At 38.1% G+C, this 26,944-nt stretch overlaps 2 protein-coding genes and 1 long non-coding RNA gene across 3 annotated transcripts in view; all 3 read right to left on the bottom strand.

Annotated features, from left to right (window-relative positions):
* Window positions 1–5,854, bottom strand: part of LOC130437561 (uncharacterized) — a 36,423-nt gene extending 30,569 nt beyond the window's left edge. Inside the window, exon 1 of the long non-coding RNA XR_008909198.1 lies at window positions 5,602–5,854. This is a non-coding gene — a long non-coding RNA (uncharacterized LOC130437561). The remainder of the gene's footprint in view (window positions 1–5,601) is intronic.
* Window positions 5,855–6,773: 919 nt separating this feature from the next.
* On the bottom strand, window positions 6,774–19,393 carry rab28 (RAB28, member RAS oncogene family). Its single transcript, XM_056770241.1, has 7 exons — window positions 18,985–19,393; window positions 16,588–16,684; window positions 13,491–13,579; window positions 12,720–12,849; window positions 8,780–8,883; window positions 8,493–8,570; window positions 6,774–7,821 (listed from the first exon to the last, which is right to left on the bottom strand). Exons 1-7 carry the CDS (start codon window positions 19,057–19,059, stop codon window positions 7,729–7,731), a joined length of 666 nt encoding a protein of 221 aa, XP_056626219.1. The 5' UTR covers window positions 19,060–19,393; the 3' UTR covers window positions 6,774–7,728.
* A 5,311-nt stretch (window positions 19,394–24,704) lies between these two features.
* On the bottom strand, window positions 24,705–26,297 carry nkx3-2 (NK3 homeobox 2). Its single transcript, XM_056770055.1, has 2 exons — window positions 25,681–26,297; window positions 24,705–25,510 (listed from the first exon to the last, which is right to left on the bottom strand). The coding sequence occupies exons 1-2, from the start codon at window positions 26,003–26,005 to the stop codon at window positions 25,086–25,088; spliced, it is 750 nt and encodes a 249-aa protein (XP_056626033.1). The 5' UTR covers window positions 26,006–26,297; the 3' UTR covers window positions 24,705–25,085.
* Window positions 26,298–26,944: the final 647 nt, after the last annotated feature.

Below are 26,944 nucleotides of genomic sequence, written 5' to 3'. Positions count from 1 at the left end.
TGTTATAAGAGTTAAGATGTGTTGTGTGTTATAAGAGTGTGTTGTGTGTTATAAGAGTGTGTTGTGTGTTATAAGAGTGTGTTGTGTGTTATAAGAGTGTGTTGTGTGTTATAAGAGTGTGTTGTGTGTTATAAGAGTGTGTTGTGTTATAAGAGTTAAGATGTGTTGTGTGTTATAAGAGTTAAGATGTGTTGTGTGTTATAAGAGTGTGTTGTGTGTTATAAGAGTGTGTTGTGTGTTATAAGAGTGTGTTGTGTGTTATAAGAGTGTTTTGTGTGTTATAAGAGTGTGTTGTGTGTTATAAGAGTGTGTTGTGTGTTATAAGAGTGTGTTGTGTGTTATAAGAGTGTGTTGTGTGTTATAAGAGTGTGTTGTGTGTTATAAGAGTGTGTTGTGTGTTATAAGAGTGTGTTGTGTGTTATAAGAGTGTGTTGTGTGTTATAAGAGTGTGTCGTGTGTTATAAGAGTGTGTCGTGTGTTATAAGAGTGTGTTATAAGAGTGTGTCGTGTGTTATAAGAGTGTGTTGTGTGTTATAAGAGTGTGTTGTGTGTTATAAGAGTGTGTTGTGTGTTATAAGAGTGTGTTGTGTGTTATAAGAGTGTGTTGTGTGTTATAAGAGTGTGTCGTGTGTTATAAGAGTGTGTTGTGTGTTATAAGAGTGTGTTGTGTGTTATAAGAGTGTGTCGTGTGTTATAAGAGTGTGTTGTGTGTTATAAGAGTAGATGTGTTGTGTGTTATAAGAGTGTGTTGTGTGTTATAAGTGTGTGTTGTGTGTTATAAGAGTGTGTCGTGTGTTATAAGAGTGTGTTGTGTGTTATAAGAGTGTGTCGTGTGTTATAAGAGTTAAGATGTGTTGTGTGTTATAAGAGTGTGTTGTGTGTTATAAGTGTGTGTTGTGTGTTATAAGTGTGTGTTGTGTGTTATAAGAGTGTGTTGTGTGTTATAAGAGTGTGTTGTGTGTTATAAGAGTTAAGATGTGTTGTGTGTTATAAGAGTGTGTTGTGTGTTATAAGAGTGTGTTGTGTGTTATAAGAGTGTGTTGTGTGTTATAAGAGTGTGTTGTGTGTTATAAGAGTGTGTTGTGTGTTATAAGAGTGTGTTGTGTGTTATAAGAGTGTGTTGTGTGTTATAAGAGTGTGTCGTGTGTTATAAGAGTGTGTCGTGTGTTATAAGAGTGTGTCGTGTGTTATAAGAGTGTGTCGTGTGTTATAAGAGTGTGTCGTGTGTTATAAGAGTGTGTCGTGTGTTATAAGAGTGTGTCGTGTGTTATAAGAGTGTGTCGTGTGTTATAAGAGTGTGTCGTGTGTTATAAGAGTGTGTCGTGTGTTATAAGAGTGTGTTGTGTGTTATAAGAGTGTGTTGTGTGTTATAAGAGTGTGTTGTGTGTTATAAGAGTGTGTTGTGTGTTATAAGAGTGTGTTGTGTTATAAGAGTTAAGATGTGTTGTGTGTTATAAGAGTTAAGATGTGTTGTGTGTTATAAGAGTGTGTTGTGTGTTATAAGAGTGTGTTGTGTGTTATAAGAGTGTGTTGTGTGTTATAAGAGTGTGTTGTGTGTTATAAGAGTGTGTTGTGTTATAAGAGTTAAGATGTGTTGTGTGTTATAAGAGTTAAGATGTGTTGTGTGTTATAAGAGTGTGTTGTGTGTTATAAGAGTGTGTTGTGTGTTATAAGAGTGTGTTGTGTGTTATAAGAGTGTTTTGTGTGTTATAAGAGTGTGTTGTGTGTTATAAGAGTGTGTTGTGTGTTATAAGAGTGTGTTGTGTGTTATAAGAGTGTGTTGTGTGTTATAAGAGTGTGTTGTGTGTTATAAGAGTGTGTTGTGTGTTATAAGAGTGTGTTGTGTGTTATAAGAGTGTGTTGTGTGTTATAAGAGTGTGTTGTGTGTTATAAGAGTGTGTTGTGTGTTATAAGAGTGTGTTGTGTTATAAGAGTTAAGATGTGTTGTGTGTTATAAGAGTTAAGATGTGTTGTGTGTTATAAGAGTGTGTTGTGTGTTATAAGAGTGTGCTGTGTGTTATAAGAGTGTGTTGTGTGTTATAAGAGTGTGTTGTGTGTTATAAGAGTGTGTTGTGTGTTATAAGAGTGTGTTGTGTGTTATAAGAGTGTGTTGTGTGTTATAAGAGTGTGTTGTGTGTTATAAGAGTGTGTTGTGTGTTATAAGAGTGTGTTGTGTGTTATAAGAGTGTGTTGTGTGTTATAAGAGTGTGTCGTGTGTTATAAGAGTTAAGATGTGTTGTGTGTTATAAGAGTTAAGATGTGTTGTGTGTTATAAGAGTTAAGATGTGTTGTGTGTTATAAGAGTGTGTTGTGTGTTATAAGAGTGTGTTGTGTGTTATAAGAGTGTGTTGTGTGTTATAAGAGTGTGTTGTGTGTTATAAGAGTGTGTTGTGTGTTATAAGAGTGTGTTGTGTGTTATAAGAGTGTGTTGTGTGTTATAAGAGTGTGTTGTGTGTTATAAGAGTGTGTTGTGTGTTATAAGAGTGTGTTGTGTGTTATAAGAGTGTGTTGTGTGTTATAAGAGTGTGTTGTGTTATAAGAGTGTGTCGTGTGTTATAAGAGTGTGTTGTGTGTTATAAGAGTGTGTTGTGTGTTATAAGAGTGTGTGTGTGTTATAAGAGTGTGTTGTGTGTTATAAGAGTGTGTTGTGTGTTATAAGAGTGTGTTGTGTGTTATAAGAGTGTGTTGTGTGTTATAAGAGTGTGTTGTGTGTTATAAGAGTGTGTTGTGTGTTATAAGAGTGTGTTGTGTGTTATAAGAGTGTGTTGTGTGTTATAAGAGTGTGTCGTGTGTTATAAGAGTTAAGATGTGTTGTGTGTTATAAGAGTGTGTTGTGTGTTATAAGAGTGTGTTGTGTGTTATAAGAGTGTGTTGTGTGTTATAAGAGTGTGTTGTGTGTTATAAGAGTGTGTTGTGTGTTATAAGAGTGTGTTGTGTGTTATAAGAGTGTGTTGTGTGTTATAAGAGTGTGTTGTGTGTTATAAGAGTGTGTTGTGTGTTATAAGAGTGTGTTGTGTGTTATAAGAGTGTGTTGTGTGTTATAAGAGTGTGTTGTGTGTTATAAGAGTGTGTTGTGTGTTATAAGAGTGTGTTGTGTGTTATAAGAGTGTGTTGTGTGTTATAAGAGTGTGTTGTGTGTTATAAGAGTGTGTTGTGTGTTATAAGAGTGTGTGTGTGTTATAAGAGTGTGTTGTGTGTTATAAGAGTGTGTCGTGTGTTATAAGAGTGTGTCGTGTGTTATAAGAGTGTGTCGTGTGTTATAAGAGTGTGTCGTGTGTTATAAGAGTGTGTCGTGTGTTATAAGAGTGTGTTGTGTGTTATAAGAGTGTGTTGTGTGTTATAAGAGTGTGTTGTGTTATAAGAGTGTGTTGTGTGTTATAAGAGTAGTGTGTTGTGTGTTATAAGAGTGTGTTGTGTGTTATAAGAGTGTGTTGTGTGTTATAAGAGTGTGTTGTGTGTTATAAGAGTTAAGATGTGTTGTGTGTTATAAGAGTGTGTTGTGTGTTATAAGAGTGTGTTGTGTGTTATAAGAGTGTGTTGTGTGTTATAAGAGTGTGTTGTGTGTTATAAGAGTGTGTTGTGTGTTATAAGAGTTAAGATGTGTTGTGTGTTATAAGAGTGTGTTGTGTGTTATAAGAGTGTGTTGTGTGTTATAAGAGTGTGTTGTGTGTTATAAGAGTGTGTTGTGTGTTATAAGAGTGTGTTGTGTGTTATAAGAGTTAAGATGTGTTGTGTGTTATAAGAGTGTGTTGTGTGTTATAAGAGTGTGTTGTGTGTTATAAGAGTGTGTTGTGTGTTATAAGAGTGTGTTGTGTGTTATAAGAGTGTGTTGTGTGTTATAAGAGTGTGTTGTGTGTTATAAGAGTGTGTTGTGTGTTATAAGAGTGTGTTGTGTGTTATAAGAGTGTGTTGTGTGTTATAAGAGTGTGTCGTGTGTTATAAGAGTGTGTCGTGTGTTATAAGAGTGTGTCGTGTGTTATAAGAGTGTGTCGTGTGTTATAAGAGTGTGTCGTGTGTTATAAGAGTGTGTTGTGTGTTATAAGAGTGTGTTGTGTGTTATAAGAGTGTGTTGTGTGTTATAAGAGTGTGTTGTGTGTTATAAGAGTGTGTTGTGTTATAAGAGTTAAGATGTGTTGTGTGTTATAAGAGTTAAGATGTGTTGTGTGTTATAAGAGTGTGTTGTGTGTTATAAGAGTGTGTTGTGTGTTATAAGAGTGTGTTGTGTGTTATAAGAGTGTGTTGTGTGTTATAAGAGTGTGTTGTGTTATAAGAGTTAAGATGTGTTGTGTGTTATAAGAGTTAAGATGTGTTGTGTGTTATAAGAGTGTGTTGTGTGTTATAAGAGTGTGTTGTGTGTTATAAGAGTGTGTTGTGTGTTATAAGAGTGTTTTGTGTGTTATAAGAGTGTGTTGTGTGTTATAAGAGTGTGTTGTGTGTTATAAGAGTGTGTTGTGTGTTATAAGAGTGTGTTGTGTGTTATAAGAGTGTGTTGTGTGTTATAAGAGTGTGTTGTGTGTTATAAGAGTGTGTTGTGTGTTATAAGAGTGTGTTGTGTGTTATAAGAGTGTGTTGTGTGTTATAAGAGTGTGTTGTGTGTTATAAGAGTGTGTTGTGTTATAAGAGTTAAGATGTGTTGTGTGTTATAAGAGTTAAGATGTGTTGTGTGTTATAAGAGTGTGTTGTGTGTTATAAGAGTGTGCTGTGTGTTATAAGAGTGTGTTGTGTGTTATAAGAGTGTGTTGTGTGTTATAAGAGTGTGTTGTGTGTTATAAGAGTGTGTTGTGTGTTATAAGAGTGTGTTGTGTGTTATAAGAGTGTGTTGTGTGTTATAAGAGTGTGTTGTGTGTTATAAGAGTGTGTTGTGTGTTATAAGAGTGTGTTGTGTGTTATAAGAGTAAGTGTGTTGTGTTATAAGAGTTAAGATGTGTTGTGTGTTATAAGAGTTAAGATGTGTTGTGTGTTATAAGAGTGTGTTGTGTGTTATAAGAGTGTGTTGTGTGTTATAAGAGTGTGTTGTGTGTTATAAGAGTGTGTTGTGTGTTATAAGAGTGTGTTGTGTGTTATAAGAGTGTGTTGTGTGTTATAAGAGTGTGTTGTGTGTTATAAGAGTGTGTTGTGTGTTATAAGAGTGTGTTGTGTGTTATAAGAGTGTGTTGTGTGTTATAAGAGTGTGTTGTGTGTTATAAGAGTGTGTTGTGTTATAAGAGTTAAGATGTGTTGTGTGTTATAAGAGTTAAGATGTGTTGTGTGTTATAAGAGTGTGTTGTGTGTTATAAGAGTGTGCTGTGTGTTATAAGAGTGTGTTGTGTGTTATAAGAGTGTGTTGTGTGTTATAAGAGTGTGTTGTGTGTTATAAGAGTGTGTTGTGTGTTATAAGAGTGTGTTGTGTGTTATAAGAGTGTGTTGTGTGTTATAAGAGTGTGTTGTGTGTTATAAGAGTGTGTTGTGTGTTATAAGAGTGTGTTGTGTGTTATAAGAGTTAAGATGTGTTGTGTGTTATAAGAGTGTGTTGTGTGTTATAAGAGTGTGTTGTGTGTTATAAGAGTGTGTTGTGTGTTATAAGAGTGTGTTGTGTGTTATAAGAGTTAAGATGTGTCTTACATGTGTGAAATCATGCTTTGAGTTTGAGATCTCTCTTCTCGTCACGCCATCACTCAAAGGCCGCGCGCGCGCTCGAAACTCCCGCCGCTCGTCTGTCGACCCTTCAGCTCGTCTGTTCGCGTTATTTTCCACCATATATTATTCTTTCCTCGCGTCTTTTTCGAGAGCGCGATGTCTGTTTGAACTGGAAGCGTCTTGCCGTTGTTTTCTTTACAGAAACACCTGAACAAACAGCTCGCGAACTGACGGCGGGAAGCGCGTGATGACCCCTCAGGACGCGCGTGCGCGCTGGTGCCATAGATATCTTCACAACATTACACGTCGCGCTTCTTTAGGACGGGACACATGAAGTGTAAGATAGATCGAGATCGTTCTTTAAAATGATAGAAGTCATTTGGGGGTCTATAGTTTAAACAAAATCCTAAAACGGACGAATGTTTTATATTAAATATTATATTACTTTTGTCTCGTTAAATAAGTCTTATTCGGGTTGGGTGGTCCTTATCGTGCATTAAAACCCATTAACGTACGTCTAGCTGTGGATTATCACAATTACACCGTGGTCATTTGCCAAATTAAAGCTTTGATTGTTGTTTACAGTGTAATTTTAGATCAAACAGGTGAAAATGACGGTTATTTTGTCCGTTAATTTCAAATGCTATTAACCTGACTGGAGCTACCCGTGCGTTATAGGGTTTTAATGCACACCTTTCAGCCAATCAGAATCTAGTTTTCAAACAGCGCATGATATAACGTTAAATTAATAATCATTATCATGCTAAGTTGTTGTATTAAGAAGAAAAATGTACATATTAAAGATGAAAAATAATCTGATATGTAACGTTATATTAAATAGTTTCTTTCTTAGTGAAGGTTAAGGACAGGAAGTCTTGTGCTGTAGTAAGTGCTGGTGGTCATTCTGATGAGCGCTGGACTCGATCTGGAAGTCTTTTGCTCTCCAGACTCTATTTCTAGTCTCATTACTGACTCATATTATTTGCAGTAAATAATAGGAAGGTATTTGAATGATATTAATATTGGACTATCCTCCTGACCACACGTCTACATCCTCCTCTATATTCATCCTTCTGAACAGGGACCAGGGAAAGATATATTTTACTTTTCCAGAGGAGTAAAGATGAAGAGTCAAAGAAAGAAAACAGACACTGATGTTAAGTGTGACATTTATTTTTAAACTGACATCATTCTACAACACATGCAGTTTGTACATTCGGTGTTTAAATATAAATATTCATATAATGAATCTATACAGAGAGGATCCTGACATGGAAATGAAAACACAAGACACAAACACAGTTTACAGCCAGTTTGTGAGTGTTAAACACGGTCGTTCTCTGTCCAACTTTACTGCTGATTATTGGTCCAAAGAAATGTCATAAACATCAAACATCAGCCATTAAGCTGTTTGAAAAGACCCCTATCTGTAGTGATATTCTTTCTGGTCCGAACCAAATGTCAACCTGAAAAAAGAAGGTATTGCTTTACAGTGTGGTCAAACTTCCACAAGTTGCGAATAAAAAGCATAACTACTTAATACTGTATACCATAGTAAACTGTCTGAGGAAATACCAAAATGTCTGAAGCAATACATCAAATCAAAAATAAGAAAACATTCACATTTAAATCTGTGAAGAAATTAACACATGTAATGATTTGCAGTTCAACAAATATAAAGCAAGTTTAAAAAAGAGAAAAAAAAGAAAAATACATAAACGCTTTTTCATTTGTTAACAGTATATTTTATAATTATTCTGTCCATAAGAAATACTGTGATTATGTCATAATTATTTATCTATCAGCACGCACGCACACACACACACACACACACACACACACACACACGTGCACACACACACCAGGGTTTGGCTCGATCTGAATCATACAAATCTTTTATAATAATGTGGTTTCTCAGTGTCCGTCTCATTCATCAGCTCCTCATGATCACCAACAATCACGTCTATAATGTGATGAAGGAAGTTACACATGTAAAGCTCAGATAGAGCTTCCTTTACAAAGTTAAAGAGGAATTGTAGAAGCATGTGTTTTGAATGGAATGAATCAGCTGAGAAGTGTGAGTTTAGCGTTTCAGATGATGATGTCCTGTGATCACTGTACACTACACATGGAGCTGCGTGGAGGATTGACCGCTCGCGCCACCAACTCCTGACTGTAGTTCACTATGTCTGCTTTCACCACATGCTGCACACAAACACAGAGAGAGAGAGAGACTGAATATAATCACTCTATTATTTCATCTATATACTTTATCAAATAATCACTAGTCACAGTGGAGAACAGGTTAAATTTACTGATTCTTAGGATTTAACACATTTTCTTGAGTATTTTCTATTTTATCTGCTTTGTCTGGACCATACAAAAACTTACACACAGTCACACACACATCTTAACACACACAGACACACATACTGTTATTGGACAGAGCAGATTTTGCTCTGATTAGTGTCTTGTCTGATTGGTCCCTCATCCTGAGGATAGTTCACCAACTCTGCTTTTACAATACACTATGCACACAGACACACAATGCAAACAGACAAATGGAGAAAAAAGAAGAAAGGAAAATGAGAATTCATGCATTTAAACAAACATAACTGAGTTAAAAATGATACAAAGATGAATAAAAAGCAACACACCAAACATAAAGTGACAGAACACAATGTTAGTGTGAAGAGAGATCAGAATATTGATTTAAATAAAGTGAGGCTTAGTACAGCTACAGCAACACACACACACACACATACAAATACGCACACAGTGTACTTGAGGTTTCATTGTATTGCGGGTCTGCAGCAGTGGATGTTCATGAGAGATCACACATGCACACATGCACACACACGCACACAAACACTCACCTGTGACTGCTCCATCTCTGCTTTACTCAATTTAATGCCTAAAATCTCTGCTGCAAGTCTCTGAAAACAGAGACACGCCTGTGAACGCATACACACACACACACACAAAATGTCAATGAAAAATCTGATATGACAAATTGATTTCATATTACAAACCGACAACCGTACAACACGTTTCTTCAGGATTGTAATAAAACAAGTAAATCAAGTTGCTTTGGATAAAAGCGTCTGGCAAACAAATAAATGTAAATGTTGTTTGTAAGGTTTAATGTGTGTTTTGTACTCACAGAGTCTCCAGTCTTGGCAGACACAAACTGACTCATGAGTCCGTTCTCCTGACAGAACCGCTGATGCTTCTCCATCTTTACTGTCCTCATGTGTTCTAGGTCAACTACAACACACACACACACACACACACACACACACACACACAGGTTTGTTTGAGTATACTTGTGAGGACATTACATGGACATCGATTGATTTTCTATCCGGCTTATGATATATTCTATCCCCTATCCCTAACCCTTAACCTAATAATCACACACACATGTGCCCTCTATTACATTTATAGAAAAACACTTTTTGAGAAAATTATGAGCCTTTAATTCAGTGAGGACCAGTCAAATCCTCACAAGTGGGTTCACACGTATTTCACTGTGGTACTGAGGACATTTGGTGCTCACAGATATTGCTTAACCAGTACACAAAAACATGCACGCACACACACGCGCACACACACACACGCTCGTGCACACACGCAAACAGGCAGACACGCACACATAACAATAAACACAACACATTCAAATCCACACGGGTTTGCATTGAACTCCAAACATCCCACATCGTACAAACACCTTTTAACACCAAAAAAAAGTGATGATGTCAAATGAAGCAAATCACTAATGTAATGTTTGACATTGATCAGATCTGTAGATAAAATAACTTAATACAGCCATCACCCTTCCAGAGGTACAGTAAATACCTTCTGTACATTTATCTGTGAGATGTTTCCCTGTATTTTCATATTTCTCACATGTTTATATTTTACTCTTTTATTTGATCATTACGTGTCTTGCTGTTGTATTTGGATGTACTTACACTACAAGCATCAAGTACCAATAAAACTTGATTTAAATACTCGTTCACATACATCATGACACCTCCTGCTCTACATTACACTGAATGTGATTCATTTCCAAACGATACAGTTTATATAAGAACATAAAACAGAAGTGATATGATCTTTAATGAAATATGAATCTGGTTTCATCAGAAGCATCACATACCTGTAAAGTCTGGAGAAGCGGACAGAATATCAGCTCTGTCATCCCCGAGGGCACACGAATGTTCACATGTCCACACACACACACACACACACACACACAGAAACCTCTATATGACCCCTAGAACACATAGCTGCCGCTCTGAGCTTTTATCTCACCTGTGTCATGTGATCTCGTAGCTCAACGTCATGTGTGAGCTAAAATCTCAGCAGCACTTGTCAGCGCAAGTCTGATTTAGTAATCGCGCAACAATGCCACCCTAACACTCACAACACACCCGTCTGTGATGTCACTGCGGGGTCAGCCACAGGTCAGCGCACAGAGGTCACAGCAGAAACTCTGCCCGTGTCGTTTTCCCTTTTCTGTGTTAAAGACACACCTGCAACAACATGTGTGTGTGTGTCTGTGTCTAACTACACAAACAACCAGAAGCAGAAACATCAACACACACTGACTCAAGCAAGACTTTATATATTTCTCTATGCTTGTATACTTTAAGTGTGTGTGTGTGTGTGTGTGTGTGTGCGAATGTGTAAGAGAAGATCTCCGTAACCAAACACTCATAATCCTGCAGATCAGATCGTGTTCACATCTGCACACACACACAAAACTTGAAAGAATCTTTGTAAGACGCAGTGTATGACACTGTATTTTGTGTAGCAGTATTACACTAAGCGTTACATTCATGAAATTAAAAGCCGTAGGATTGTTCTATCGGAGTGAACCTAAATCCTGACAGGCCTCATTCATTACTGCTACAAGTCCTCTAATGTGTTTCTTTAGAGAAAATATTTTTCCAAAAGCTATTGTTACCAAATATAGAGTTCAGATGGCTGGAGCTCAGTTAGCGGTGAGCGGAGAGTACACTCGACACCTCGTCTAGGGCACAGCGGGTGAGACACGTCTGTCCGGAGCGGCTCCAGGGGGCTTTTGTGTGTATATCACCGGCCATTTTTCTAGTCTAATCTAATCTAAACCAGCACGTCTCCCAGCAGTGGATCTTCTAATCTTCTGTCTGTGGTTATCAGACGAGGGTGTATCAGCGCGATCTGGGGGTCTGCTTCTCCTCACCGTGTCTACTGCAGGAAGACCCAGCAAACATCCCATCCTCTGTTTACATGCGAGCGTGAGAGATAGCGTGACGGATGGCTGTGTGTGACGGATCATTAGTAAGAGAGAGTGATGGCTACTCCTCGTTCATTTCACCGCTGATGTTTACCTAAAGCGTCGCCGCCCGGGAGCCCTGCACACACTCAAAGCGCTCGCGCCACAAACACAAGATTCAATGTGACACACGTTCATACATGTAAATAAATCCCCACATTTAAAAACAAGCTCTGCGTCTCAGCTGATGACAACATTACCATCCATATCACGCACACATTAAAACGTCTTATTCGCTCAACAATATTCTGTGATAAAATAAAAGTAAACAACCTTCAAATGAGTAAAAATGGACAAATAAAGATCAACTGACGGGGTGTGTGTTCACAGTTACAGTAACAATACCGTACACTGTTCTAGGTGTAATATATCATGATTTGTTCATGACATCACAGACAGAAGCAGCTTCATGAGTCTGAATCTACACCGGGACATCTACCGCACAGATCTGATATGAATATTTCCCTTCAGTTGACTTGAAACGCAGGCGACTGCGCATGCCTTCATCCTCCAGGAGATGCCTGTCAGTCAGTGTCCAGATCGTCTCTCGCTAAACCCACCGCAGGATATCAGCTACAGGTGTCACGTCACACGACATCACAGAGAAACAGTCATACAGCTTCACTCTTTCTCTCCATTAGAGGGACGGCAAACGAGCCGTTAGGTCAGAGGTCAGAGCTCGCTGATGTGCGACTCTTAAGTGGCTGTGCTGAGGTGTAAACACAGAACCGTCAGTTCACGTCAACACTCGTTTACTGTGATCCAGTGCAGATCCACACACACATTACGAACCCATTACAGTCACTTACACAACACACACTGGACACAAATCTCAGCACGGAGCCCATCATCTGACTGCACTCGTGATGAACACATGTACATGAATGATGAACGACTGTACGAAGAGTCAAGACTGACGACGTGAAAGAAATCTCAGATGTAGACTTCATCATTAACATGTTTGTGTTCGAGCAAGATAAAGACTTCAAATGAAACCACACACGCTCTTCCAACACAAGGTGAGTGTGTGTGTGTGTATTGAGTGAATGTGTGTGTGTGTGTGTGATTTAGTGGTGTGCACATGTGAATGTATGCTGGAGTGTGTGTGTCATACAGCTTTATGGGCTCTCAGGGGTGATGAAAGCCAACAAAAGCCCCAGTGCTAAAGAGGCCACACAAGACGCGCACACACACACTAAAAAATGGCCATTAATACACACATATAAAACACAATATCAAACACATACATTATCTTCCTCTTCACTGACACACACACGGTCCATGTGTTGGAGGCACATGTGTGAAAGTCTCATATGTTTTGTGGAATGACAGCAGCTCTCGTGTGTGTCGGGTCTAATGGTCCGTGATCTACCACACAGGTCGAGAATGGCTGCCGGTCTCAGCAGCACCATGTGGACCAATATTTACCCAACGATTCAAGCAGCACATGAAGTTAAACTTTCCACACACATGTCATTGAAGATGCTCACATGACCCTCGTGCTGCGCTCTGATTGGTCACAGGACAGAATCAAATATAGTTCTGCACATTTGAAACTTTCCTGACCGTATCAACAAACCTGTCTAACAGCTATCACACGCATCTAACCTTAAACACACCTTTAACCATTCCATCACGATCTAGAAGAGCAAAGTGAGCTGTTCAGCTGAAGTATAGAACCACAGAATAGATCAAGAGTAAATCACAATCACAGTGCTTCAAATCTGTTTTTGCACCAAAGTATTTATACGAATGTGTGTGTGTGTGTGTGTGTACTTACTCTTGTTTCCGATCAGTGATATCACAGGTTGTGTGTCAGACTCTTCATTGGTTTTTCTCACCATGTTTAGCCAGTCTTCAAGATTCTCAAAACTCTGAGAATTAGTGATGTCATACACCAGGAGAACACCCTGCGCACACAGAAAACACAACACATTATTTTCCACTTTGTTTGTGTAAACAATTACAAAAGTTTTGTCATTTGTCAAATCATTAGCAGAATTGCACACATTTGCATTTATACACTGTGGGGTCTTTTTATAGTTACAACACTGCCTCTGTAGTCAGCACAAAGACTGATGTCAACCTAACGCCTGTGGTATACTTCTTTTCACGCATACGCTCGCGAACAGCTGAACGCACAGCCTTCCAAAGGCCGTTTCTCAATTCCAAGAACGCAAAGAAGGGATTTGAGGTCTTGCGAGGCAGCCTTGGAAGAACAAACTTGGATGGATGCGCCGCAATGCCGCAGCGTCATAAAGCGCGTTCCGTACGTGCGCAATGCTGCATTCCATGCATCCTTTGTATCAAGAATACATCCGGGTACTTTCATGCGTTCTCTGTTCTTGTGTTCTCGAGTATTGGAACCGGTCTTTGATGGTTATTGAGAAACAACTTATTGCAATACCACCCTGGGCCTATAGGGCTCAGGTTTTCTTCGACTACCTTGTACACTAAGCATTGCCTATGCGTACAAAGGGAACTATACTTCAGGCTTTACTTAACAAGATTTTAGACAAAATCATACAGTGTGTGTGTTTGTGAGAGAGACCTGTGCTCCATAGATGTATTTGTCAAGCATTTTTCCTCCAATCGTCTGTCCTCCAATGTCCCACACCTGTAGTGTCACATTCAGATTCCCTGTGACATGAAAAAGGATGTGATCACACACAACACAAAATCTCACAGTCAAATATAACGGACACACACAACAGTGAGAGAGAGATGAAGAGACAGAGGCTTTAGGGTTAAGTAATGGTCAATCGAAGGACATAGGCAACGCTCCATTTTTGCATTATTCTTATCCGCGTTGACCGGCAGTGACCACTAGGTGTCAGTGTCCACCCGTGTGTTGCTTGTGTATCCAAGGCAAGAGCCGAAGAAGAAGCTCCTTTGAGAATCATTAGCAGTTTTAGTGGCAAGTAAACAAGTCACTTTTGTTGCAGATTGAGATGTTAGATACAGAAGAACAAGTCATTTACGTAAACGTGACGCTAGGGTTTTGTGACCTGAGGGAGGGGTTCAAGCAGACCAATCACAGCGTGTGTGGTCCGCGTTGAGTTGACACATTGTAACATTTTTGGAAAGGTGCACGTCAGGCTACGCACATGGCGTAGCTACGGCGTAGGTCCTATGCACGACCATAAATTACGCTTTATCACAGTCAAAACATTCAGATTATACAGCAGCAGGTTTACATAGTAGAATCTAAAACAATGTGTGTGTGTGTGTCCATCTCTTACTCATCTTCACATGCTTCTATAAAGATCTTTTCTTTATTTATTCTATAATTCAATCTTTACGGTAAGGGACTCGCACATTCTGCCAGCGGCCACTAAATGTGCTGCTGTAGCGGTTAAATCTCTCCCTCTCTCTCTCTCTCTCTTTGTGTGTCTGTCTCTCTCTGTCTCTCTCTCTGTCTCTCTCTCTGTCTGTCTGTCTGTCTGTCTCTTTCTCTCTCTCTTTGTGTGTCTGTCTCTCTCTGTCTCTCTCTCTGTCTCTCTATCTCTCTGTCTGTCTGTCTCTTTCTCTCTCTCTACATGTCTTTCTCTTTCTCTCTCATGGTGAGTGCATTAAAACAGAAACGTCACTGAATGAGAAAAGTCCTCAAAATAACCCATTAGAGGAAAGTAAAGATAATCGTCTCTGTTCAGAATTAAACTCATCACTGCAGATGCTTCATATTTAAATTCATTAAATCACAAATCAACTTTGTTCAACTTTTTATTTTCTCATTTTTGCATGTATGTTTTAACAACAATCTGAATTAACCAACTTTGATGCATTGATCTATTACATCAAAAGGAAAAAATAATTAACATAAAAACTTATTTATAATGTATCTTAATAAATATAAACAAATATAAGTTATCATCAGTTGTTCAGAACACTTATATACACATTTTTGTGTGAATGGGACTTAATTTCCCTGCTATTGTTTGGTTTGCAAAATGATGTATTTTGTTTTTATGAAAAATTTGAAAAGGAAAGCGAGAGAGTGAGAAGAGTGAAGAGTTTTCCCATGTAATAAAACTGAAAAGAGGCAGACACACACACACACACACACGCACACACACACACGCACACACACGCACGCACACACACACACACACACACACACAGAGGAGTGATTCATTCAGGTTTGTACAAACACACACATGAGAAACATTCAGAACATCAGTGGGCAGATTTAGAGAGAACATTTATTCTGATGATGAAACTGTTCTAATCACAAACTGCCAATAACCATCAGTCTGAACATTCAGATGCACCATTTCGTCTTTATCTTAACTATGCACTTTATTATTCATTTATAATGTGGAAAGAAACTTTAACAGGAACTTTACAAAACATCTTATTCTCATGTACAATAATGCACACTGTAGTGTAGTGTACACATATATGTTAAAACTGCACTGCAGTCCATGTTTTAAAAAGAGTGATGTTTGACTGTATAAGGGTCAATGACGTGACGCTCATCTTTATGTGTCCCTGTAGTTTAATTACATTTAAAAGGGTTAAAAAAATTCAATCGGATCAACCAGTATTTTTCATTAAATATAAAAATATATAAAGGAAGATTGATGTGGAATAAAAGAGTAGCATCTAGTTTAGAGTGTTAATTAGTTTTATATGTTATGTTAACCTGACAAATATTATTTTGAAAACAAAAGGTCTACCAATAAACATTGCAAAAAATCATTTCATTTAAATTTAGAGATAATTCAAATAAAATCTATTTTCTTGTGAAATTTTAAATAAATAATTTATTTTTATTAGTATGTTTACATTCTAGCTAGGTGGATAAAATCTATAATATTTCTCATTCTTTGCCAGTTACGCCATTTGACATTTTCAGGTACTTTCATAAAAATGGTGCAAACGTTATTTGTATTGAACACAAAATCAAGTAGAATTCAAAGAACATTTTAATATATCTGAGCATGCTTTCAAAATCAGTGTTTAAAAGATTTTTGAATTTCCAACCTTGACAACGCTTTTTTTCCACTGACCCATATAGCAATAGAAAGCCTTTCTCAATGTCAATAAAATCATCATTACACATATGCTTCACCATTCACTGAGCGACTAAAGAGAACATCGGTGACTCTGCTAGATTATTTAAGAAAAACTTTCAACAGATTTAAATAAACAATCATTAGATAAGGGCTGTCACGATTATGACATTTGGCTGACTATTAATTGCCTATTAATAATTGCGATTTTGCATTTTAAGCTTTGAAAAATAAAATGATTAATTACAATTAATTTATCAAATGAAGAAAATATATCCATTGGAAAATTCTTTAAATAACTAACAACATTCACTATAGAGTAATCATAACATCAGTAAAACCTCTGAGATGTAAGGATGGTGACTTGAAATGAAACCCATCAACAAATACATATAAACTGATGCAACTTAAATGATGGAGAAATGTCATTGAATGTAACAGTGAGTGCAGATCAAGAATGGTGCATGTAGAATTCTGCAGATCACCCTTGTTTTTTAAAAATTCACAATAATTGCGGTTATCTGAAATAATTGTGATAATGTCAAATAATTGCAATGTGACGATTATTTAATAATTGTGACAACCCTACATCATATATGTAAATAACATGATGTGTGTGAGATCATATCTAACCTGGCAGAGTGATTCTCTTGAGGAAGAAGTCCAGCCCAATCGTCTGTTTATACTGTTTCCCAAAAGCCTCTTGTGCGAAGCGGGTGGAGAGAGATGTCTGAAACACACACACACACATACAGAGAATGTTAAGCAAATGACTGAAAAACGACAAAATTCACAGCCATTCCATTCCATTCCATTCCATTCCATTTTCTACCGCTTATCCGAACTACCTCGGGTCACGGGGAGCCTGCGCCTATCTCAGGAGTCATCGGGCATCAAGGCAGGATACACCCTGGATGGAGTGCCAACCCATCGCAGGGCACACACACTCACTCATTCACTCACGCACTCACACCCTACGGACAATTTTTCCAGAGATGCCGATCAACCTACCATGTCATCGGGCATCAAGGCAGTTTCCTCCCCATGTCTTTGGACCAGGGGAGGAAACCGGAGTACCCGGAGGAAACCCCCGAGGCACGGGGAGAACATGCAAACTCCACACACACAAGTCGGAAGCGGGAATCGAACCCCCAACCCTGGAGGTGTGAGGCGAACGTGCTAACCACTAAGCCACCGTGTCCCCATTCACAGCCATATAAAAGTAAATTAAAATAGTGAAAATGTTTGTTAAGCTGTTTAATTGGACATCACCAGAAGTATGTATACATATACATATGTATCTATAGAACACTGGATGTGTCAGGCACGATGATGCACAAAGAGTTTCTTATCTGAGTGTCAATTCTGTCTCGCTCTGTAATAACTCTGTAACTATAGAGATGAAGAGGAGGAGTTTGTTTAGTTAGTGCTGTTTCTAATACTGGGACTACAAACACACACTTTGATTGTAATGTTCCAGCGGTCTGGAGCGGCCGTGTGTTCGTGAGAGGGTCTGACTGATCTAACCGGACAGGGCAAATGCTTTCCACATGCTGGATCCGACCGGACACACGTTTGTGTTGGCGTAACGGTAGCGCAGCCCTGTCCGGTTCCCTTCCACCCTAAATGAGGTTCAAACAACCCCGTCCAGAGGCAGAAGGGTTTAGACACGCACGTCTACCCAGAAACCTCTACTGCTCTGCCACACAAACCAAACACAGAGATCTGAGAGAAAAGAGATTTGTCCTGCGGTCAAGTCATTTCTAACGGGCCATATGTAATCCTTCTGCAAACTCAGCCCATGTCCCATGGTTTCACAACACTGGAGCCACAAATGTCCACAACTGTCAGACCGATGGAAAAACAGCTGTCTAAAAGATTCAAGCTAAACGTATTGTGTGTTTAACTGGGAATTGGAAATTACAATATATATATATATATATATATATGATATATATATATATACATACTCCGTATGTTAAGAGTTTGGTTCCAAAATAGATAACTCCCTGTTAAAACGTCTTTTTAAATCATGTTTATTATTATGTTATGATGTTTTTATTGTGTTTTATGGTGTTCGTTAGCTATATTTTTTTCTTATTATGGCTTAAATCAAAACAAACCAACTGCACTTTGATTGATATTAATAAGAATGCACAATAAAAAAATTGTCTCATTCGGGAACCAAACTCTTCATATATATATATATATATATATATTTACAAACGCCTGTGGATTTAAAATGCACTGAAGACCATCTTAACAAAGCTTTGTCATTTCATCTAGAATGTGTTCTTCACACAAATGACTTCAGTAAATCTTTTTAATGAGCTCACATCTGCTCTACAGCATGAATGAAGGGCACTCAGAAGTGTGAGCACATGTAACCTGATGTAGTGTATATCTATGACATTAACAGAGTTAAAAAGAACATCACCACATCACATCACAGATGCACAATATTCATAAAAACACATCTCTTGAAACCAGTTTCAGTGATTATCTAGCACTGGAGGTTTATGAAAAGTCACATTTCATGTTAAACATCCCTCATTAACACTAGCATTATGATCATAGGATCTACAAGAAGTTAATATACAGTCAACTTTAAGATTTAACAATAAAAATACAGAAATATTCCAAAACTTGCCCACGGTTTGAAGGATATCGCAAATTGTTTGTTTGAAATAAAACTATGGATATAAACACATGATGTGTTATTGGCCATCGTCACAGTGTTTATAATTTAATTGATAAAGCTACAACGTCAGAACAGCTCATTGTAACAATAGTTAAACACAGAATAATGCACAGACAGGAGGTTATTTGTTCTTGTATTAGTGACTTGTTTACTATTGTGTAAATTACATGTAGGCTACTTTGAAGTGCATTCTTTTTCTATTATTATTTATTATAATGTTTGTTGTATTCTATTTATTATGGCATATATTTATACTTACTGTGGCACATAAGTGTATTTAATATTCACTGTAGTATGTTTTATATTTACTGTGCTGGTGTATTTTGTACCTTTCCAGACGCTCCGTCTCCTAGCAGCACGATCTTCAGTTGTCGCTCCTGAATCTCCTCCTCTGAGTCCGACATCACCACAACAGAAGCAGCAGCCCAACACAACACAAACAAACAAACAGTCGAACACAAACTGATGAACAGAAAGAGAACTGAAACACACGGGTTGAGATGAAAAAGAATTAACAGCTGCGGATTAATCTGTTCACTGAAGAAGCCGGCGCCATCTTCCCTCAGCGCAACCACCGCGCGCGATCACACAACAGCGCACACTTCAAACACACACGAGTTTAACAACAGCGTGCACCGACTCTAATCTCATTAACGTTAACAGTTATCTCAACTAAAGTTGACCGTTATCAGTTTAATGCGGTGAGAGGAAGGTTTGGTGTGCTGTAGTGTCGATCTTGCTTACCCGCTACAGGAATGGACTCGTCCTCCGTGACGCTCACTTGTTGCCGTGGTTACGTGCTCTCATGCGCGCGAAGAGGTGGGGACGGCTGAATGAAGTCAAATGTAAAATAAAAAGCACTCATACATCCGAACATACTGTTGGCTATTTTCTCAAACAAATCAATAAAACATTACAAAACAAACATTTAAACGTTTAACTTCAGCCTACATTTAACTGAGAGTTTAAATGATATACAACAAACATATTTTGTGGAGTTTGACTGTGTTTGACCGGTAAAAGTGAGCTTGAGACATTGCACACTTCACTCTCCTGTAACATGTGAGCAGTGTTGTGTGTAACTAGTTACTAAGTAATTATTTACTGTTATTTCATTACTTTTCCCTTGACAAAGTAAAGTAAGGGATTACTCTATTTTATCTGTAATTTAACTACTTCTGTCGTAATTGAACTAAATGCTGTGTGATATATACAATAGTGGAAATGACAACTTTATTTTAACTAACTTTAAAATGCTTTAATCTAGCCTTTCCTTCTCAAACTTGTAACACTTTGGTCAGTTAAGAAGAATTATTTATTTATTTATTTAAGTAATTTATTATTATTTTGAATGAATTAAATAAGCCGTCTCATCCTGAATCAATTCTAATCAAGGTTGATGTAGGATAGAAAGTAATAAGTAATGAAATAGTTTTTGGAGAGAGTATTTTGTAGAATAATCTTATTACACTATTGAATATGCATTTTAATTAGTGATTTACCCAACACTGCATGCGAGGAACTATTGACAGAAAACACAAATTAAATAGTCTAATTCAACTCACATATGCTTTTTATTTTACTTAATTTGAGTTAGGGTTGATTTATTTAACACTGGTTCAATAGTGTCTTCTGTTAAACTTGAAGAGTAAACTATAAGGTCTGGTGGTTATTCCACAGGAATAGTACGCGCGCGTGGATGAAAAAGAACAAGACTTCTTTATGGATTCGTGTAAAAAGGCCGCAAGTGAAATAGGTTCAGCAGAAGACTTTATCATCTTTCACATTATCAGTATTTCTCTAACATTAATATTAATATCGGGCCTTAACATATTTTAGCAGTTCTATTATTACGTTTAGTTATTGTTTTAATTATAATTATTAATGGGTAGATGACATCTTATATGTAAAAATAAAAGTCTTGATCATTTTATTAATATAAAATAATAAAAGAAGTGCACGCACTCACATTTGCGTTGCATGATGCTCAGGCGGGTGTCATATCATGACGGGTGTGTTTGACACATAACAGCATAACTTCTCAGACAGAGGAGACAACACATGACTCGCTGATGGATTAATGACGCTGAAGAACTGTAGATGTATAGATACGGTGGGTATTCCACCTGTTATTTCTTCTCTTGATTTAGTGAATAAGTGAGTTCAATTTTGATTCAACAGAAGCCCGCACCCGAGTGTGTAGACACAAACATTTTTTACAAACAACAATAAAATATATTAATTTCATCATCATTTCAATTATTATTACTATTAGTTATAATGTACCTTCTCACAGAAGGTTATTCAACCCCAGTAAATGATGATGTGAGTTTCTATTTCGGTAAATCATGCCATACTGCAGTGACAGGCATTCATATAACACTCAACAACTATGTGCTTTTTATTCTTATCAGTTTAATCTGTTCATTTCATTCTAAAAGCGTATTTATTTGTGCGCAAAATTGTATTTAAAATAAAAGAGAATTATTCAGTCATGTATTTCCTTTATTATAATAAATTGTTTTAAATTGTGCTGTAGACCTTATATATTAGTATTCTGTAGAATTAACTAGCCTTTATTAAATGGATAAATTGTAGTAAATACTGTAGCATAACCATGAACTTAATAGTATTTAGCCTATAAGTTTATAAAACGCTAAGATACAGTATAGCTATATAGTATCTAGGACTAAAATTGACTTAATACTATACCGTGTTAAACATGGTTATGATTCCGCATTGATGGGTCACTTTTAACAAACACCGAAGAATAGTTTTAGATCTTAAAGTGATATCTCAGAAATAAAAGTTCCTTAGATGTTCCAAAGCGGTACACATTTCTTTGTTCGGTTGATAGTCTATTTTGAATAGATTGTTAGCAAATGACAATTATGTTAGTCAAAAGTGGCCCAAAATTGCTCTTTCTTTGTGTTCAACCGAACAAATATATTTATACAGGATTGGAACAATTTAAGGCTGAGAAGCCTGTGACAAAATTCTCATTTTCGGGGTGGAGTATCCCTTTAACAAACATTAAACAAAAGTCGTGTTATTATTTAGTTTGCATTATTTTCAAGTTAAACCGAGTGTGATTACGACAATAATAATGTCTTTAGTGTTACTTCTTTTAGTGATCTATCTGCTCGTCGGATAGGGGATTATTTTAAAGGCCGATGAATTATGTTTTCGATATTTCTCGAGGAAACGTGCGTCTGTCCGTTGTGTTTTCGGGTCACTCTTAACACAGCATTAATGGCAGATACGTCACAACACGTCAAGCTCAGGCGGGAGTGTAATGAGACGTGATCATTAGACTCGATCATTACACTCGTGATGCTGTGACATATTTAACTGTTAGAGGCGTTAGGTTAAACACCTGTTAAGCATTTCCACGCGTGAAACATCTGCTTCACATCACAGATCCACAGCAGTCCGCCCGCTCCTCTTTCACGGCCACTTTATCTGCTCAGTTACTGATGTCCAGCAGGTAAAGGCCTACAAAGAGATTCACGACGGGCGACCAAAAAACAGCACATGTGCTGAATAAATATCATTCAATTAGGAGATAAATGGACGTCTGCAGGTGGACGATTGTGACCCGCAGAATTGAAGTGTCTGAAATGCCAATTTTCTCTCATTAAATGGGAAACTCGATCTAGAACAACAACTGGCTGAAGTCTGTGCGCGCGGGAAATGATTGCTCTGATTACGCGCCATTATGTGTGACAGGCGCGCTCTATTAGCGTGTATAAAGAAATTGTCCTTGACGTTCAAAATTTGACCGAAAATATACAGGCATTCACGACATAGCAAAAAAGCACTTATATGTTCGGGGAAATTGCGAGAGTTGCAAATCCAGCGAAAACATAGTGGCGAGGGCCAACATGACAAATGACACAACACACATCACTGAACTGAACAATTCATTAAACGGCTACGACATAGAGACACACACACCTCACAATGAATCCTCTAAATAGAACCAGAAAGCGTTTCACAGTCTGATGTCACCTTTAGACCTACAGTTCCTCAGAGACTGTTATATTCTCTTCGGAAGAGCACCTGGACATTTTTTGTACAATTTAGAGAATGACTAAGGAAATGCTGCTTTTAAATGCGTGCGTGTGTGTGTGTGTGTGTGTGTGTGTGTGTGTGCGTGTGCGTGTGTGTGTGATCACTTCTATGCCAATAGCATTTTGAGTGGCAAAATGGATCTCCATCTGTGAATGATTTCCAGATCAGGTTTGAGACTGAAGCTTAAGGAACACTATTCTCTCTTTTTTCTTGGCCCGTACACACGATTTCCCGGAAAGTTAAACCGTCTTCCTCACAGCATTTAAACTAAAGCATGTAAAACAGCACAATGAGATGTGTTCATTTATCGAGATTAACGAGATTAATATTCTTATATTGTCCCAAAAACACTTCCACAGCCTTTCAAATCAAGTCTTTCGAGTCATGAGAAATAGATCCTAAATGATACACACAGGCCTAATGCATAGTCAGTACAGAAATAATCTTACCTGTTATTTTACCAAATTTCTACATTGAACAAATCGTATAGCAGATCCACTTAGGGTCTTTTTTAGCATTGACAAAGCTGAACATATATTGGCATTTGATGCGTGTCCTGGTATTTCCGTTTTCAAATTTACAACTTTGATAAATCTGGTTTATTTTTCACATGTGTGTAAATGCCTGTGGCATTTGACCTTAACAAATATTAAAAAAATCGTGAAATAAGTTATCATTTTATACGACATTGTTTTTTTTCTTTTTCACAGGCAATTATATAATTGTCTACTGTAATGTTGGGCTGTGAAACTGGGTACGCAGACTGTCAGGTGTTCGCGCCTTTCATTAGAGACGCGCACACCTGAACGCGCAGTCCAGCATCCATCATTCCTGAGACTGAACTCGGATGTTCTGTGACCCGCAGGTGAGATTGTCTACATTTAAGCATTAGGTACAGGAGAATGTCAGTACTGACACCCTCACAGAGAAACAAACACTCTTTCTTTACTTGCCCCAGAACTCACAATTAGATGATGAAGGTCTTCAGTCTTTCTCAATGATGCTGTCTGCATAAGGTCTTTTTATGATTTGTTTACAGCCCAATTATGGCCTCATGGTTATGCTATCTTTTGTTCAATATTTCTGCATTCGGTTTAATTTTTTTCTGGCCGATTCTACAGTAAAAAACATATATTGTAAAAAGATTAAAAGTCTGCCACGGAGCTCCAACTCTTATGAGATCAACAACCCTCAAAATCACCAAAGACACTTTCAGAATACACGCAATAAAAAGGCAATACGTTTTATGATAATTAAGCATTTAAAAGTTATGTTTATATAAATAAATATTTGAAATGAGCTGTTTATAAGAGTTGTGAGACGAGAGTGGCACGAGGCCTTGTGCAGATAGTCGCGCGCATAAATCAATCGCGAGAAGAAACATCACAAATCTCAAATGACATACAGCCTCAGAATTATTAATATTTATATATTAATAATGTTTAAAATAAATAGTTGTTTGTTACATTTAACATTTCACTTTATGGCTGTAAGTCAATTTATTGACGTGTAAATAAATCATTTCATCAGTGTTTCTCACATTTCCTGTCACTGTATTTTCAAAATGCAAGAGAAACTACAAACTCTTTAGTGATGATCAACAATAAAAAAAGATTCTTCTTAATAAAACTTCTCATGATCTTAGTAAAGTCTGAATTTATGTGCAACACGCTTGGTTATCAGACAACGCATTTTTCAATTATATAAACTCGACGCTCTTAATGTTTCTTTTTAATTCTTGTATGATAACGTAATTCAGTTTGATAGGTGTATATAATAATATAAATTCATCTAGCTGAGGGTTCATGTCACGGCTTTTTCATTTTTACGCTTTTACTTCACTGAATGTTAAAAACGACATGTGCTTTATAAATCAATAAAACGTAAGAAAACATAATGCTTCATAGCTTTTTAATATTTCAACAACAACAGAAAACATGTTACACAAATACGACACCAAGTAAAGTTAAATGGTTTGAATTTCACGGCTCGCGTATAATGGAGTTTACAAACCTTCATATCATTATTTTCCACAGATTTAAAGCTGCGCTGAATCTTGCAAAATGGGGGGAAAGTGCCAGTCTTGCGTTACCTTAAAACTGTAGCAAAAACTCGTCTTAACGACATCAAGTGCTGTTTTCCAACCAGAAGAGAGAATATTTTGTTAAAAAAAATATTCGAGGAGAAATGACACACTTTCCATACAACATGAAATAAATCCTAAAAGTGTTTGTTAAAACTGACAACAGTCCCTGGAGGATCGAGGTTTTTCTGTAAATAAATCTCCTGTGTGCTCTGTGTTTTCCGTAAAAGTCATCAAATGTTCACAGAATAAATATGAGCGCGTGCTCGACAGTCACTGGTTTCCAGTACAGGAGTTCAGGCTCCACGCGGGCAGGCAGTACGTGTACGGGTAATAATATGAGGGCTGCAGCGCGAGCAGCGGGGGTCGCAGCAGTTCTCCGGGACTGTACTGCCTCCGGTCGTCACGCACCAGAACTTTCACGGCCACTTTCTTCGCCGCCGGGGCCGAGGCCAGCAGATCCGCCGCCATCTGACGCCGTTTGGTTTTGTAGCGTCGGTTCTGGAACCAGATCTTGACCTGCGTCTCGGTGAGTTTGAGGGAGGCCGCGAGGTCCGCGCGCTCCGGTCCGGATAAGTACCGCTGATGATTGAAGCGCCGCTCGAGCTCGAACACCTGCGCGTGCGAGAAGGCAGCACGGGAGCGTTTCTTCCGCTGCTTGGGCTGATCGCCGCTTTTCTCCTCCGTCGTGTTGGAGTCTGAAAACACAAACAGGTTATTCGAGTTCACATCTTTAATCTGATGAACTGTTTTTCTTCTTTCTTCAGCTCGATACAGTGTTCTCGTAACTGAAGTCCGTTTATGAGACCCCTGAGCTCCAACATAACGGAAACTCTTGTCATGCGTTATAAAGTTGTGCGTTACTCACCGGACACGCAGTCGCTCAGGCCTTTGGCGTGATCCGCCGCCGTGGACTCGTGATCCGTTTCGTCCGCTAAATCTGCGTCTTTCTCGCTCTTCGTGTCGCGTTGCGCTTTGGTGTCGTTATCGTCACTCAGTCCGGAGTCTGAATCATAATTCTGCTGGTCTCGCGCGTCACTTCGCTCAGCTCCGTCCATCTCGTCGAAGATTTTCCAGCACGCAGTTTTGGAGAAGCACACGTCCAGATCCTTCAGATGGCGAGACTCTTCGGTTCGGTTCAGAATGGCTTGAATGCTGAACGGCATCAGAGAGTTACCGCGCACAGCCATCATAAGCAGCAAAGTCACTTCTCATCAAAGCGGAACGGAGTTGAACGGTCCTGATCCGGATCACATGCAGACTGAGCCCCGCGGCGACAGTTTGGTCGCATCGCGCCCCGCGTACAGCCAGTTTTTGCGGATGCGCATCCACGTCGCCAGAGTGCGAGTATGAGTGAATACACAGAGCTACTATCCACTTCACCTGCGGCCCACGCTGACCTCACCGCGCCTTCCCATTGGCCAAGCGGGAAGCCGAGTCGCCTTTTGATTGGACGTCGATAACTTGCACATATTTACAGCGTGTGTAAACACCCGAACGTCTCACCTCTTAACCCTTCTACACCCGAGAAAAGCCAGAAGATATCAGGTACCTTTTCAATTGACACTCTCAACTAAAGGTGCACAGCGCGCGCACGCTTTAATATAGTGCAATAGCATCCGTCACATCATAAAACACTAAAGATGAATGAATAGGCCGTAGTTTTGTTTTCGCCTATCACACATGTAGCTGCACACAGACTGATATGATTTTGTTTTTTTTTCACATTTATATGAATCATATTATATTAATTGATTAAAGTTCTTTCTGGGGCTAAAGCAGTATTTACATAAGTATTATTTAATTCAACCTTAAATTCGGGTTCACTGATTCGTCTGGAATGGACTTTTACTTTCATTGGTCTTTCATTTAAATTACATTTTTATATGCGCAAACTCTTGTGTGTGTGTGTCAGTTAAGCACGTGTCTTTTTTCGAAAAACGTTATTAAACTTTAAATATAAAAAAGCCTAAAAACGGCAGAATACTTACTATGCTAATAATAAATTGAGAATAAGGATGATTAAAATATTTAGGTATTGTTTTATTATCTTTCTTTAAGTTCCTGTTTTGCTAGATTTTGTTCCAAAAATAGCTAACCTGCGTACAAGTCTCTAATCCTGATTCTTATAT

The sequence above is a fragment of the Triplophysa dalaica genome, chromosome 16 (assembly GCF_015846415.1).
Source record: "Triplophysa dalaica isolate WHDGS20190420 chromosome 16, ASM1584641v1, whole genome shotgun sequence".
Lineage (NCBI taxonomy): Eukaryota > Metazoa > Chordata > Actinopteri > Cypriniformes > Nemacheilidae > Triplophysa > Triplophysa dalaica.
Note: the sequence above shows the minus strand (reverse complement) of the source record. Positions and strands in the feature narration are given on the sequence as shown.